This window comes from Notolepis coatsorum, assembly GCF_963971535.1.
Source record: "Notolepis coatsorum genome assembly, chromosome: 11".
Classification (NCBI taxonomy): domain Eukaryota; kingdom Metazoa; phylum Chordata; class Actinopteri; order Aulopiformes; family Paralepididae; genus Notolepis; species Notolepis coatsorum.
Genome location: NC_140175.1, coordinates 62,363,211 through 62,380,907, shown reverse-complemented (window position 1 = coordinate 62,380,907; position 17,697 = coordinate 62,363,211). Strand labels below are relative to the sequence as shown.

Sequence of the window (17,697 nt, the reverse complement as noted above, 5' to 3'; positions counted from 1 at the left end):
ATGGGACACGCTGAGATATAGGTGAAAAGAGCTCTGATTATCCTAAGACCAGGGCCGGACTGGGGAAATAATTCATACCGGGAGATATAGCGCGAAATATAGCCCCAATCAGGCCACTTTTTAAGTGGGGGGTCTGGGGGTCCCCCACCCGGAAAATTTTAGTTACAAAGACTTAATTTCCTGCATTCTGGTGAATTTTAGTGCATGTGAATCACAAACTAATGAGCCAACAATTGCTTAGTACAATGTACTGTTATGAACCTCAAATAAAACTGTTGTGGCACTAGCAATGCTACTCTCTCCACCTTCAAAAAGAAAAAAGCAAGAGCACAACATATTTTTCTATTTACTATTATAATACAGTTAACCACTCTCTCCACCTATTCAAACAAGGCAAGAGCACAATACCATATTCACTTTACTGATGCACTACCCATCAACAGTTAAAATAGCCCTTTACACAAACATTAAATAACAGACCTTTCATTACAATACTATAATAACAGTAGCCACTGCCAGAATAGTGACACATGTATCACGTGTGGTGAGCACACGCATGCATGCACAACGAAGACAGAAGATTGCGTTGTCTCAATCATTTTAACTATAAAATTAGCTCAAAGTATGAGCTCACTGACTGAAATTTCCAACAAAAAGCATCAATTGTCAAATAATATTGATCACATTAACTAGACTAGATGTTTTTGAGGAAATTAGAAAGGGAACAACAACTTAACCCTTGTGTCTGATTAGATTCTTATTTTTTGATAACTTTGCAGTGATTATGTTTGTAGCCAATGTGGCAAAGGTGTGTAATCTTTGAATTATCTTGGAATTATTTTGACTCTCTCTTTCATAAATTGTTTATTCAACTTCAGCCCCAATCATAACCACCACATATTGTTTTTTGTAATGTCAGATTTAACAACTCCTTTTGGGAGTGTGCCATCTGCCATTCCATTCGCCGCCTCCACGATCAATCAGTTGTATCGCCTGGTCCCGCCTCCACCAATCACAAGCGGCAGCACGGCTCCATTGTGTGTGTGTGGAGAGAGAGTCAGATAGTTCTCCAACTCTGTCGCAGACAGTGAAATCCTGGTTGTTCCCCACCCACCTGGTTATCTAAAAACGATCGCGCCGCGCCGCCGCCACAACTAGAAACAATGGCCTGGCAAAAAATAAATACAAAATAAATATAATAAAAAAATATATATAATATCTTTTTTTTATATAATATTTTTTTTTTTTGTATCTGTGCAGGCCAGGCCACCGGGAAAACTCCCGGTGCTCCCGATGGCCAGTCCGGGCCTGCCTAAGACTGGTAAAATAGATTCCTTACCTGAGATCAGATGTTCTCCAAAAAGATTATTCCAATTCCTGATCGCCATTCCAAAAATCGATCGCTTTTATTGATCCAGCGCTACATACTGTAAACACATATTCCACGCTGTTCTGATGGTCCACAATGAATCCGATCGGCTCGGGGTACATGCCTGAGAAGTAAAATGTGGATTCCGGATTTTTCTTTTCTCATCCATTTTCATTGAGTCCATTCCAAAAGGGTGCATTACCATCTGGGAGACGATAGGGGGCGGTTTTTTCACATCTGAGCTCCTGATGGGGCTGGTTTACCAACGGGAGACTCCGTTGATGAAATATGAATTCAGAGTGCTAATAAAAAAATCACACGCTAATTGTCATGGTGGGCATTCAGGGGGCGGGCTGATAACACGTGCAATTTTATTCTTTAAAATTATTATTTTTTTAATGTATTTTCAAATGTGCTCTTAATTATTCTGATTGTCTGATGTCTTTATGAACACACTGTGACACTTGTGTATGTAACATCTCGACGGCACTGTAAATGAGTTTAATTACTCTAGTGTATTATCGAGTATAAATAAAGATTGAATGAATGTAGTTTGGGCTCTGACCCTTTTTATTAGGGTTCTTCTTTGCATCATTATGCTGCCCAGTGAGGAAAATGGTTAAAAGACATAATATACAAAAATAAGGTCATTCAAAATTCTACATAAAAAATTATACTCAAGTAAAAGTAGAAACTTGTATTGTATATGGACCACTAGCCCTAGCTGTTGGCCAAAAACACCTCTCCCAGAGTTTTAAGCTAGGCTCTATATAACGCACAGAGAGGAAATTGGCATCTATCTTTTGACTCTGGAGAAGACGGTAAGCACATGTTGGCGTGTTCCTTTAAGATATTTAGGTTGGAAGATTTGGGACAAAACAAGATAGTAAATAATTAATAATTATAATAATCTCTCACACACATGGACATAAATGAAGTTAGCACGCATATGCTCAATATACCATCCCCCACATCTTCCTTTCTTAATGAGTCACGCACGTGGAGACACACTGAAGCGACAGAAGATGGTAGACTTTAGGGCTGACCCCGATCAGTCGAATAGTCGACTAATCGATCGAAAGGAGCCGTAGTCGACTGCCAACCTCTTAGTCGAATGCAAAAAAATATATATATATAATTTAAAAAAGGCACTGAAAGAGGATTTAACCCTTCTAATGAACACACTAGACTAGACAAATATCAAGATGTATCCATCAGTGGACCAATTGCATGCTTTCGCAGAGGACAAGAAGCCTTCAGTCGACTCCTTCAGACATTAAGCACCCCCACAGCCCAAATGGAATGATAAAAAAATATAAAAATATATATATTTTATATATCTTTATTTTTTTGTCGACTACCAGTCGACTATCTGGAAATCTCGGCCAATCAAAGTCGGGGACAGCCCTAGTAGACTTGGCTAAAACCAAAATGAATGCCTTATAAGATAACAACTGTCACCCTGGTATAATATGTACCTGTTAGATATATAAGCTGGCTGACGGCCAAAGACGTTGCATACATTTTCCTCTGATGCACCAGGAAAAACAGATCCTTGTAATTGTCAAAGGTTTTAGTAAAGCTTGGTAAAACTGAGACATTTGGTCTGGACATCTATTATTAAATTCTGAACCCACTGGACTCTATTTTGATCTTACACAGAGTCGTTAACGAGGGAAAGAGCCATCTATACTGCGCTCTTTTCACCGACATGGGTGGAGTATGTTTGGCTGGGAGGAATGACGTAGTGTTATTATGGTGTCTGACTGACTGCCTGGGACATTTTTTTCCTTTTTTTTTTTTTTATTTATCTTTTTCCCCCTTCTTTTTCCTCCGATTTTCTCCCATCCCAATGTTAGTCGTTATGCCAATTCCCAATCCCCTTCCTGGTCGCTGCGCACTTACCCCCCACAGTCGGTCTGGGAGAGTGGAGGCTACCACGTGCTTCCTCCGACACACGTCCAGCCAATCAACCGCTTCTTTTCACCTGGCAGCGCGGATTCTCACTGAGAAGGCGTAGCGTGTGGAAGGATCACACTATCCCACTTAGATCCTATCCGCGCTTAGCAGGCGCCCCGACCGAACTGTAGGAGTCGCTGTTTACAACGACCCGGACCCACCCCGCCAGCTTCTCCCACCCTCTAATACTGCCAATTGTATTAGTGTGAACGGCCAGCCAAGCTGGTGACAACCCCGGAGCTGTGAGCTGGATTCGAACAGGCGAATCCAGCGTCTCCGGGGTTGGTGACGAACGCAATCTCCGTTACGCCACCTGACCGCCCCATTTTTTTCCTTCTTAACTCCCCAAAGCGTTTTTTTTTTTTTTATTCCTCATCGCTCTCACTAAAGATCACCAGCAGTTCAGAACGCTTGTGTTATTTTTATATCAAATTAATCATAAAGGCTTTTAATCAAGGATTACTCACTTATTATGGGAGTTGGTCAAGATAGATTAGAGAGAGAGAGAGAAGGAGAGAGCGAGATAATTAAAGGAACATGTGAACATGTTCTTCTCCGGAGTCAGACAAGAAGATAGATACCAATTTCCTCTCTGTGTGTTCAGTAGAAAACTATCTGGCTGCAAGCTAGCCTAGCTTAGCACAAATGAATGTAAGTGGATATGGACCACTAGCCTAGCTGTGGTCCAAAAACACCCCATCAACGGGCCAACTCTGAACAGTGTCACTTGATGACAATACTAATTCAAATCTTGATGCTACGATTTACAGTTTAGACTTTAGAGAGACAGATGTCTCTGATTATAGATATTGATTTAAGTGTCTGGAATGATTGAAATAATACAATGGAGATTCTGTTTTAGCATAGATCTTTCAGAATATAGTGATATTTATTGTTAAAGCCATGGTTCAGCCTTTCTCTTCAGAGAGAGCGAGAGAGAGAGAGACATGTGTATTAGTCTCATGATCACGGTGACATTTACGGTGATATCAGACATCATCCGGTGGAGTTGAAATGGCAAGCCCTGTCACCTCCTACTGGAGCCCTGTCACCTCCTACTGGAGCCCTGTCACCTCCTACTGGCTCAATCTGGGTGTGTTTACCCTCGAAGCCCTGTCACCTCCTACTGGCTCAATCTGGGTGTGTTTACCCTCGAAGCCCTGTCACCTCCTACTGGCTCAATCTGGGTGTGTTTACCCTCGAAGCCCTGTCACCTCCTACTGGCTCAATCTGGGTGTGTTTACCCTCGAAGCCCTGTCACCTCCTACTGGCTCAATCTGGGTGTGTTTACCCTCGAAGCCCTGTCACCTCCTACTGGCTCAATCTGGGTGTGTTTACCCTTGAAGCCCTGTCACCTCCTACTGGCTCAATCTGGGTGTGTTTACCCTCGAAGCCCTGTCACCTCCTAGTCCTACTGGCTCAATCTGGGTGTGTTTACCCTCGAAGCCCTGTCACCTCCTACTGGCTCAATCTGGGTATGTTTACCCTCGAAGCACACTAGAAGCCCTGTCACTTCCTACTTGCTTGATTCAACAATCCTCTTCCTACAAAACAAAACAAAGTTGGTTTTATTTCTGTATGAAAAGCAAATCTTAAGTAAAAGTACAAATGCCTCGATACAATAGTACTCTGGCAAATCATTCAAAATTCTAAGTGAAAATAAAAGGAAAGTACATAATCTATGTAACATTCTTGTATTCCACTGCTTGGAAGCATTCAAGTATCAATCCATTGACCACTAAAGGTGATGTTAAATTGGTATGTGGTCTAGTTATAAATTACATCTTCTTCAAGCTGGCAGGCTTGAAGATTAAGTAAATAATCTTGTGTTTTGTATGCAAAATATTTTTATTTTATTCAAAGTAACTAGTAACTAAGGGGTTCAGATAAATGTACTGGAGTAAAAAGTACAATATTTACTGAAGTGTAAGTAGAAAGTCCCCTAAAATGAAAAGTACAAGTACCTCACATTTGTATATAAGTACTGTAGAAGCCAAAACCGACATATTTAGAAGTTATATTATGTTTGAATGGTGTATTTATGTTTGGGCACTAGGGGGCACACCACCTCTATTATAAGATGCTCTGTAATCAGAGCCTAGGCATGCACCTGCCGAGGATTTACTCTCAAACCTGCTTTCACTGTTGGAACTGCTTATCTGTAACAAACAATTGACAACTGTTCTGTTCAACATCATCATACATCTTTCCTTTGGACAATAAAACCCTGCAAACTACATCGGCTGCAACTTGGACATTCAACTCATTCAACATCCACAACTTTGATTGCTGAGTATAGGAAATATCTGGTGGGTGCATCGTGACGCTTGTCGATTCATTGGGGAGCGACAAGCGGCCACTACAAGTACAGTACTTGAGTAAAAATACTTGTCCATTTCCTGTTTCATTATAATTAGCAATAGAATAGAAATAAAGCTCATTTAAAAGTAAAGGGTTGAAAGGAAGAAACTGTGTCTGTCTCCAGTTCGTCGTCATTAGAGCATCTCTACATTTTATCTAAAGATTCTATCTTCATAGCTTTCAATGGCCAGTAGGTGTTGTGACATCATCATTAGTTGTCAACATTCTAATCAACGCGGTGTGATTGTACATCTGAAGGGGTCTCAATGGTGAATAAGTGCGGCTAAGTGGCACAGTGGGCAAGGCGCTCGCCACTAACGCAGGATATGCTGGGTTCGAGCCCAGCTCTCGGCGTTGCTACCGGCTTGGCCGGTCGTTCATACTAACACAATTGGCAGTGTTAGGGGTGGGAAAGCCGGTGGGTGGGGATTGGATGTTGTGGACAGCGACTCCTACAGGTCGGTTGGTGCGCCTGTACACGTGAACACTTTCGGCAACCAACATGCCCTTCCGCGTTGCTCTGAATTGCTCTGATTGGCCGAGCGCGCGCATGAGCCGCGACACGCTCCTCAGAGGCAGGAATACTAAGCTCCCCCTTAAGCTCCAGGAGAGAGGAGAGAGGCTGAAAACCCGCAGTTCTTGCCCGACTGATGGGAGCCGAATCCCGGATCCGATTTTTCTGATGAATACCCCCAAAACATGGCGGTCCCGAACGCAATTTATAGAAATGGAAGTATTGATTGCGCCGTAACGAATCATTAAAAAAATATACCGTTAACTGGAATATGTTGTGCCTTTACACATATGTTGGATTATGTCATTGATTTGTCATGACAAACCAATAAAAAAATCGCGATTTACCCGGTGGCTACAACAAGACACAGTGACTACATGCATCATTGTTTACAATGAACGGTGGGGCTAATCTAAAGGACTGGACACGGACGTGTTAAACTAACCTAAAGTTAGTTGTTCACCAACAATCTACAGACACAAACAAACACAGAACCGGACTGTTATATTAAATTAATTGATTGCTGTTTAATGCGTCCATGTCCAGTCCTTTAGATTAGCCCCACCGTTCATTGTAAACAATGATGCATGTAGTCACTGTGTGTTGTTGTAGCCACCGGGTAAATTGCGATTTTTTTATTGGTTTGTCATGACAAACCAATTACATAATCCAACATATGTGTAAAGGCACAACATATTCCAGTTAACGGTATATATTTTTTAATGATTCGTTACGGCGCAATCAATACTTCCATTTGTATAAATTGCGTTCGGGACCTCCATGTTTTGGGGGTATTCATCAGCTTAAGGGGGAGCTTAGTATTCCTGCCTCTGAGGAGCTTGTCGCGGCTCATGCGCATGCGCGCGCTCGGCCAATCAGAGCAATTCAGAGCAACGCGGAAGGGCATGTTGGTTGCCGAAAGTGTTCACGCCGCCTGTACAGCAGAATCAGGAAGTATCAGGGGCAGCGTGAGCCTCCCACGCGTTACTCCTCGCCACTGAGAGATCCCGCTGTTCAGGTGAAAAGATGTGACAGCTGCCTCCTCGTGTACCGGAGGGGACATGTGATGCAAGGCTTGGTCCTCACTGCAGCCGACCAGTGGGAGGCATAGTCTAACAACGTTTGAGACAGGGGAGGAGAGAATTGAAGGGAGCGAAATTGGGATGGGAGAAAAAGATTTAAAAATAAGGAGAAAAAGTGGATAAAAAAAAATAAAAAATTGTGAATAAGTTGTGTAGAGAGGCAGACTGACAGACATCAGAGGTGTTGATGAGGAGTGAGGTCTGTGTGAATCTGTGTTCATCTCCTAGCAACCGCTTCAACAGCGTTTGTCAGATTTCCTTCTATTCCTAGTGCCGCCGTGGCCCGTGAGCCACCTGCGCCTGTCCTTCAACCCCATTTATTTATTGTAGTTTTGACGGTATAACAGTATTGTAAGAGACTCTCATTGTTTTGTTGTTGTTGTTGTTTCGTATTCAGCCGTACTGTATTGTACCCATTCTGCAATCTGTTAATAACGTTTTCAATCAATCAATCAAACTCAGCTAGACGTTTCTTCAGAGCAGGTAGCTCATATTTATTGCACTCTGCACTCGCTCCTCACAACCCAACAAGCGCACCAACCGGTCACTGTAGAAATACCGCCATCAACCCGCTAGCGTGTATGGGTAATGTAGTACAGCAAAACCTACATACATCATACAGCATGTCAACATGGGCTAGATCTATAGACAGTACTTGTCCTGCTGGTGAGTGGTCAGTAATTTGATTTAGTTTTCCAGTACAAATGTGATATGATATATTATTGCAATGCAACTGTCATGTTGCTATTTCATTCAAAATGTACTATTTTCTTGAACTTAAAAATATACAATATGTATAGATATATATTTCCTTTACAATATGTATATATGGTGGATGATGTAGAGTAAAAAAGCAATACCTTTGCATGGATCCATGAGGATATATGTAATGTTTGGAGTTTGCTCGCCTCAGGGAGCAAACCTCTAGCATTATCTGGTGGGTAATTGACCTGTCTAATTGATGTAATTGATACCTACAGCTCTAGTCTCATCGTTCCCTGTCACAGAAGATGAGTATGTCACTACAGTATGTGTTTGAATCACCATGTTGGCTCTGCACTATACACTGGAACATCTGGACTGCGCGGGCAACTATGTCAGGATCCTGTATGTGGACTTCAGCTCGGCCTTCAACACCATCCTTCCACCCATCCTGGAGCACCAGCTATCCCTGCTGCAGGTGCCGGCCTCCACTCGCAGGTGGATTACCGACTTCCTGTCCAACAGGTCTCAGCGGGTGAGGCTGGGGAAGAGCATTTCCAGCTCTAGGTCCACCAGCACCAGTTCCCCGCAGGGCTGCGTCCTGTCCCCACTACTGTTCTCCCTGTACACCAACAGCTGTGCCTCTCTCCACCCCTCGGTAAAACTCCTGAAATTCGCTGACGACACCACCCTGGTGGGTCTCATCTCCAGGGGGGACGAGTCGGCCTATAGGAGGGAGATCGAGAGGCTGCAGAGCTGGTGCAGCTGCAACAACCTGGAGCTCAATGCTCTAAAGACAGTGGAGATGGTAGTGGACTTCAGGAGGAAAGCAGCCCTGCCCCCTCCCATCATACTGAGAGGCACTCAGGTGGCCTCCGTGGAGTCATGCCGATTCCTTGGCATGACCATCTCCCGGGATTTGAAGTGGGAGCTCAACATCACGGGCCTGCTCAAGAAGGTCCAGGGGAGGATGTTCTTCCTCCGCCAGTTGAAGAAATACAAACTGCCGAGGACCATGATGGCCCAATTCTACACGGCCATCATTGAGTCCATCCTCACCCACTCCATCATCTCCTGGTTCCCCGCTGCAGTGGCAAAAGATCTCGCCAAGCTGCAGCGGGTGATTCGCTCCGCGGAGAGGGTGATCGGCTGTCCCCTGCCCTCCCTCAGGTCCCTGCACGACTCCAGGGCGCTGAAGAGGGCGAGGAAGATCATGGCCGACCCCTCCCACCCCGGTCACAGCCTCTTCACCCTGCTCCCCTCTGGGAGAAGGCTGAGGATCCCAAAGGCTGTGAAAGCTCGTCACAGACTGAGCTTCTTCCCCTCAGCTGCCAGGCTGATCAATGCCTCAGGCCCCCATCCCCCCCTCGGCCCCCCCCCCCCCCCCTCCCCCCTCTGCCCCCAAGTGACACTGGCACAATGACACTGACTGCACTGCACTAGTCCTTACTGGAACTCTGCACTCTTCACTTTATATATATATATGTATTTATTTAATTGATTAATCCCCCACTGCACTGTTTTTTTGTCCTGTGTCTGTGTTAGTGTTTGTCGTTTATTGTGAAAAAAAGAAAGGAAAAAACGCATAAACTGTAACGCTGCAACAATTACCAATGTGTTTTTACACAAATGGCTTAATAAAGGAATCTGAATCTGAATCTGAATCTGAATGTCATCATTGATTACTGTGTGTATCCGCTATTGGAAGATTATCGTATTGTGTGTATATGCACCTCCGTCGTTTGACGTATCAGCATGGGTATGGACGGGTTAATTTTCCATTGATGGGGATTTGATTGGCTGTTTTTAAATAAAGTGCGGCCACAGGATTAATAACGTTAACGTTAGTTTGACCAGAGAAACAAATATACGAATTAAAATAGTTGGACCTGCAAGATTTGCACTTTGTACTTTGTAGGTCTGCATTTTAAATGTAAGGAGTAAAAAGTATATATTTTTTCTCTGAAATGTAATTGAGTAAAAGTACAAGTATACAAAGCTAATAATACTTGAGTAAAGTACAAATGCCCAAAAACAGTACTTAAGTATTGTAACGAAGTACAATTACTCAAGTACTTTACACCCCTGGTACCAAGTAACGTGTTTTGGAGACAGTGCTCTCTCTACTTTGTTTTCCCCGTTTATCGTGTGAGTACCCTATGTATTGGGGATTCATATATAACGTGTTTTTGAGAAGGAGAATCATCTCCCTTTTCATTTATATGCCATCGTCTGCGTGTGCCGTTCGTTACACAATTAAAGTAAGTCAGTCAGTGGAAACTTGTTTGAAAACCAACATCTGCCTTCGTCGTATCTGTTCTGTACTGCACCTGGGTCCAACACACCTACCAAATCGTAACAGATATACCTTCATATTCAGTATACCTCCCAGCCCTGTATCTACTGCACACATTCCAACAGCAGTGGCACTTTAACCTGTAAATGTATCACTTGTCTTTACATTCTGTTCGATACATTGTGGCATTTGTTTGTATTTTGTATGCAGGTGAGGCCTTGTGTGGACAATAAAGTCATATTCTATTCTATTCTATTTCAATTGATCTTATTCTCTGTGTGTGTGTGGGTGTGTGTGTGTGTGTGTGTGTGTGTGTGTGTGTGTGTGTGTGTGTGTGTGTGTGTGTGTGTGTGTGTGTACAGCTGTGGTGGAGGCCTGTATGCTGCATGGTCTGAAGCGTCGTGCTGCAGGCCTGCTATGCAGTAACAAGGTGGCAGCTCTCTTCATGAGGGTGGGGAAAAGTTTTCCTCCTGCTGAGAAGCTCTGTGTGAAGGTCCAGGAGGTGGAACAGCTGTTCGAAAACAAGTGAGACATTTTAAAGCAGATTTTGGCAGATAGCTCCAATTCAGTTGAGACAATATCCTCCCCCAGTGAACTAAGCTATTCTGATTTGACTCACTATCCTACGTAGCAAGGAGCTGATCTGCAGTAACGCCCCCTCTATGGTTGTAACACAACCATTCGCTCAACAACAGAGCGAGTGGAAATACCGACACTTCCTCAAGCGGGTGCCGACAGAGAGAGGCAGAGAACGAGCGAGAGAGAGAGGGATAGAGAGGGAGAGAGAGGGAGGGAGGGAGGGAGGGAGGGAGAGAGAGATGGAGAGGGAGAGAGAGAGGGACAGGAGCTTCTCGGGGAAACACACACACACACACTCACACACAACCTCCGACCGCGCGCAGGGCTGGAGCTTCTCCACTCGCATATCACTGTCAAAATATCTTTGACTCCCACGCGTGCGCCCGTATTCCGATCTGTGCAAAAAATATTCACAGGGGTCTATATTGTCATTGTCCAATTTTTTTTTAATAATAATATCTCTCTCTGTCTGTGCAGACTGTGGGTGACTGCCACTCAAAGCGCTTATGGGCGGAGCCCAGCCCAAAACAGCTTGAAATCTTGAAGTGGAAAAATGCTGCTTCAGAGTACTTGATTAGAAATACAAAACAATGCATTTTTTTGAAAGAAACTTTACAGATGTGTTCCATAGACTCACAGGAATTGTGTAAAGTTGCCCAAATAGTGAAAGGAATAGCAAGACATGTCCCCTTTAAATAAATTGTTTCAGCATCAGGTTGCATGTGCAGGGCCTACAATTTAATTTAAAATACATATTAACTATAATTTACATTTACGATTGCCTAAGAATAGTCTATATATATATTCTACGATTGTTCCATTGGTCATCATCATCTGGTTATGTGTGTATTCCCCAGCAGACAGAACCACTCCAGTCTGAGTAACGACCGCGGTCGCCAGTCCAAGCAGACCAACCTGCCTCCTCAGGCCCTGAAGCACCTGTGGATCCGCACAGCTCTGATGGAGAAGCTTCTGGATAAGATCGTTCTGTACCTGGTGGAGAACTGCAGGTAGGACACACGGTAGTTTAATGCTCTAACTAGCCTCTGGCTCTGGGATATTCTCTCCTTACATGGAATTCAATTGTATCAACAGCTTTACACCTGATCGTAATGGAATGGAATTACAATTTCTTTGTACAATTCCTTGTATGTACTAAATACATAAAGTGTGTACATCATACTACATGCTGTTGGAGTTCACTGTTCAGTATATGGAGTGCAGTAGGTGCAATATACAGTACTACATTACTTGGAGGATTTGGCAGGTTGCCAATCTACAGTATGTTCAATCAGCCTTTTCTATTCTAAAAACAAATATATCTATTCTAAAGACTTTGGCTACTAAGAAATCAAATGTATGGTTTAATATGATGCTGTTATTATAGTAGTGTTATTCTGATGCTGTTGTGATATAGTAGTATTCTGATGCTGTTTTGATGTAGTGTTATTATGATGCTGTTGTGATATAGTAGTGTTATTCTGATACTGTTGTGATATAGTAGTGTTATTCTGATGCTGTTGTGATGTAGTGTTATTATGATGCTGTTGTGATATAGTAGTATTCTGATGCTGTTGTGATGTAGTGTTATTCTGATGCTGTTGTGATATAGTAGTGTTATTCTGATGCTGTTGTGATATAGTAGTGTTATTCTGATGCTGTTGTGATGTAGTGTTATTATGATGCTGTTGTGATATAGTAGTATTCTGATGCTGTTTTGATGTAGTGTTATTATGATGCTGTTGTGATATAGTAGTGTTATTCTGATGCTGATGTAGTGTTATTCTGGTGCTGTTGTAATATAGTAGTGTTATTATGATGCTGTTGTGATATAGTAGTGTTATGATGTTGTTGTGATGTAGTGTTATTATGATGTTGTTGTATAGTAGTGTTATTATGATGCTGTTGTGATGTAGTGTTATTTTGTCTGCAGCACGTTCTATGAGAAAGAAGCCATGCTGATGGACCCTGTGGAAGGACCCATCCTGGCCTCCCTGTTAGGTATTGATCTGCCTCATTTCAACACACATTCCTTTAACACCACACAGCCAATACCTAGAGAGAGGTCTGCACAATTTGCGTCCGATACCAATTTAGAAAACTCACAGAACCAATACCATGAACCATTACTTTTTATTGACCAGTATAGAGTCTAGCCATAGACCCTTTTTGGGGTGTCAATAGGCAATCATTGTTCTCCATTACAGATATAATCATATCTTTCACTGCATGAAAAAGGCAAAAAAACAAATACAAGTTGCTCTGCTTTCTGCCATGTTACCTGTGCCTCTCGGTAGTGCATTATAGTAGAGGGGAAATTGTTCCGTAGCTATTTTAGCTTGATATTCTGATGTTACTAGCCTATTGACTACACTGGCCAGTGACCAGAAATCAAACCTCTCCTGAGGCTCCCTCATGCCAGGATGCAGTTGATTCTCTGACCGAGCCCTGTAAGTATGTTTCAGTGATGTCATTAGCCCAGTGATATCAGAGATAAAACATATGACATTAGAGACTGACAACAGTGCTGACCTTATCAACTAATGTGACCTACATGTCCTACAGCGCCGCTGGTCCTGTGGCTTATTGGATGGACAGGGAAGATACAGTATAATGTCTACTGTAGTAACAATATAGCAGAGAATAGTACTGACCTATTGAAGTATTAAGACAATAATGTGTCAGTAATTCATTGCATCTGTAATAGTTCTTCACAAAGATAGTGTTTTATGATACGTAATAATACCAGCACATCCTTTACTGTCCTGAGTGAGTGAGTGATGGTATGTCATAGCAGCATGGGGGGGGGTACAGGTATGGTAAGTACATAAATAATAGTACATGGAACAAACATTCCTAATTCACAAGTTCACCAGCCGTTAGCTCTGCAACAATTGGCAGCAGTCCGTGCACATGGTTGTGTAGCCTGATGGCTACTGGCATGAAGCACTGACCGAGACGGTTTGTGGTGTGTCGTGGGTGGGGGGATAAGTCTATGGCTGAACGTGCTCCTCATCTTGGCTAACTCCTCATATAATGGGTGGGAGGGGTTTTCCAGTATAGCATCCCTAAATCTATACTGTTCAGTAAAATCAATGGATACTTGGTAATGGATAATGGATACTTGGTAATGATGAGTAATGGATACTTGGTAATGGATACTTGGTATTGGGTAATGGATACTTGGTAATGATGAGTAATGGATACTTGGTAATGGATACTTGGTATTGGGTAATGGATACTTGGTAAGGGGTAATGGATACTTGGTAATGGGTAATGGATACTTGGTATTGGGTAATGGATACTTGGTAATGGGTAATGGATACTTGGTAATGGATAATGGATACTTAGTAAGGGGTAATGGATACTTGGTAATGGGTAATGGATACTTGGTAATGGGTAATGGATACTTGGTAATGGATAATGGATACTTGGTAATGGATAATGGATACTTGGTAATGGGTAATGCATACTTGGTAAGGGGTAATGGATACTTGGTAATGGATAATGTATACTTGGTAAGGGGTAATGGATACTTGGTAATGGATAATGTATACTTGGTAAGGGGTAATGGATACTTGGTAATGGGTAATGTATACTTGGTAATGGGTAATGTATACTTGGTAATGGATAATGTATACTTGGTAAGGGGTAATGGATACTTGGTAATGGATAATGTATACTTGGTAAGGGGTAATGGATACTTGGTAATGGATAATGTATACTTGGTAAGGGGTAATGGATACTTGGTAATGGATAATGTATACTTGGTAAGGGGTAATGGATACTTGGTAATGGATAATGTATACTTGGTAAGGGGCAATGGATACTTGGTAATGGATACTTGGTAATGGATAATGTATACTTGGTAAGGGGTAATGTATACTTGGTAATGGCTAATGTATACTTGGTAAGGGGTAATGGATACTTGGTAATGGGTAATGTATACTTGGTAATGGGTAATGGATACTTGGTAATGGGTAATGGATACCTGGTAGTCTGTTGATGTTTTGATGTGTCACTATTCCACCGGTCTGGTCAGTCTGTTGATGTTTTGATGTGTCACTATTCCACCGGTCTGGTCAGTCTGTTGATGTTTTGATGTGTCACTATTCCACCGGTCTGGTCAGTCTGTTGATGTTTTGATGTGTCACTATTCCACCGGTCTGGTCAGTCTGTTGATGTTTTGATGTGTCACTATTCCACCGGTCTGGTCAGTCTGTTGATGTTTGGTCGTGTCACTATTCCACCGGTCTGGTCAGTCTGTTGATGTTTGGTCGTGTCACTATTCCACCGGTCTGGTCAGTCTGTTGATGTTTTGTCATGTCATTCTGCTGCAGTCGGTCCCTGTGCTCTAGAGTACACTAAGATGAAGACCGCAGATCATTTCTGGACGGACCCCTCTGCTGACGAGCTGGTCCAGAGACATCGCATCCACAGTGGACATTGCCGACAGGACTCCCCCTCCAGACGACCAGCCCTGGTCAGACCTTCTACAACACCACTCACTTTTACAATTCATACACGTTATTTCTGTGGTCTAAGATAGACCAATAGTGAAGGATTAAAGGGGAACTATCTTATAAATGGCCTTTTCCAGTGTTTAGCATTGTTTTCTAGCAATGTGGGGTTGTATCAACACTGTATATCTCGCAAATTCTATTTTTTGCGCATTCCTCCAGTTCAGATGAGACAAGGTCCTCCTCCACTGAACCAAGCCATTCTGATTTGACTGGTTCACTGACGTGAATTAGGCACTGATCTGCATATGCATACCCCGGCTGAGGCCCCTGGTTGTAGCGGTTTCCCTGTCACTGACACTTCTTCAAACGGGTTGGCGTGGTACAGGTGCTGGTGGAGGGAGAGCGGGGGAGAGAGTGGGCGGGTGGGGGAGGGAGAGAGAGGGAGAGATGGACAGATGAAGAGAGAGGCTCCCTCTCTCCCTCGAGTCATCTCGGAGCATTTACACCGACTGCGTATTTGTGTGTGGGGAAACGCGCTATCGGAGCATCTCTCCTCTCTCTCTGTCTGTCTCTCCCTCTCTCTCTCTATCTCTCTCTCTCCCTCTCTCTCTCGCTCGCTCGTTCTCTGCTCTCTCTCTGTCGGCACTCACATCAACCTGTTGCAAAATATCATAGTGCACACGCACACTCCCACGCGTATTCCGATCCGTGCAATAATATTCATGGGGGTATATATTGTCGTTTGAAACAAGTTACCAATGCATTGTCCCGTGGGATTATGCCCCCCCCCCTCCCTGTGGCGAAATTAATTAGTCTCCCTCTCTATCTCTCTATCTCTCTCTCTGTCTGCCAGTGCAGACTGTGGGTGACTGTCATACAGCGCATTGCGAGTATGGGCAGAGCCCAGCCCAAAACAGCTTGGAATCTTGAAGGGTAGAAAATGCTGATCTACAGAAGAAATACAAAACAATGAATTTCTTTGAAAAAGAACGTACAGATGTGTTCCATAGACTCACAGGAATTGTGTAAAATTGCCCAAATAGTGAAAGAAATAGTAAGATAGTTCCCCTTTAACCCTTTCACTGCCACACGACAGAAGGTTAACCCTTTACTATCACACAACCGATAACCGGCTGTCGTGTGGCAGTGAAAGTTTGGTAGCGCGATAGTGAGAGGGTTAAAGGAACAGGCCAACATTATGGGAAATGCGCTTACCGTCTTCTTCAGAGTCAGACAAGAAGATATTTACTCTCTGTGTTCAGTAGAAAGCTATCCGGGTGAAAGCTAGCCTAGCTTAGCACAGATGAATGGAAGCGGATACCCTGAATTTCCCCAAGGGGATTGTAGAGCCTTTACCTATAAGCCTACTGCAAGGGGCAAGTGGGCTGGCTTGAGTTAGACGCGTGCTTGAAGAATTCAATGTCCAGAGTGCTCGTATCATTTTCGATATGCCAATCCTTTTATTGACCTTTTTTCCTCCAAATAATATAATACAAAATACTCTTTAACTAATAACACTGAACGCCGACCTATACGGCATATCAACACGAACACGCCAAGACACGGTCAAAAACTGTTTGGCTATTCCCCTTGCGCACCTGCAGCTCGTCACCCACTGATCAGTATAAATGGGTAACCAACCCCTGTGGTGGTTGCCATGGTGACTGAAAATGCCACACCTCTGCACCGTGAGTACAAATAAAATGAAATAAACAGAAAGGCTTTTTGGCTCCAACAGGGATCAATAAAGGAATATCTTATTTTATACGGATCAGCTAGCCTAGCTGTTGACCAAAAACACCTCTCATTGGAGTTTTAAATTAGGCTAGTGGTCCGTATCCGCTTCCATTAATTTGTGCTAAACTAGGCTAGCTTGCAGCTGGATAGCTTTCTACTGAACACAGAGAGGAAATTGGTATCTATCTTCATGCCTGACTCTGGAGAAGACAATAAGCATGTTTCCCATAATGTTGGTGTGTTCCTTTTTAATAGATCCCCAGGCCATCAGGATGCTCAATGACTATGCAACACTAACTCATCCATTCTACATTCATTGCACACACATATCCACATGCACACACTCACTTTAAACTAAGGCCGGGCCGTTACCGGGCTAAGTTAACGGCGGACTCTTATCGCACGATAAAAAAATTACCGCTGTTAATCTATTCTCAAAGTTGGGTCTGGGAGCCAATGGACCTATCTCAAACCCTGCCCTCTTTTCTTGATCCTCCAATCACAACTGTCGCTTACCTCGGACAAACAAGTCTGGGTACACTTTACGAAAGTCGATGCCGACAACGCACGTTGCCACAAGTGAAATAAAACATTTGCAAGTAAGGGTGGCAATACAAGCAATTTGTCAAAACATA

At 43.2% G+C, this 17,697-nt stretch overlaps 1 protein-coding gene across 1 annotated transcript in view; it reads left to right on the top strand.

Annotated features, from left to right (window-relative positions):
- Positions 1-17,697, top strand: part of sgsm1b (small G protein signaling modulator 1b) — a gene marked incomplete at both ends in the record, with an annotated part of 101,575 nt that overhangs the window by 21,252 nt on the left and 62,626 nt on the right. Inside the window, 4 exons of the mRNA XM_084324944.1 lie at positions 10,646-10,808; positions 11,720-11,872; positions 12,796-12,863; positions 15,203-15,345. Coding sequence (XP_084181070.1) covers positions 10,646-10,808; positions 11,720-11,872; positions 12,796-12,863; positions 15,203-15,345 — 527 coding nt within the window. The remainder of the gene's footprint in view (positions 1-10,645; positions 10,809-11,719; positions 11,873-12,795; positions 12,864-15,202; positions 15,346-17,697) is intronic.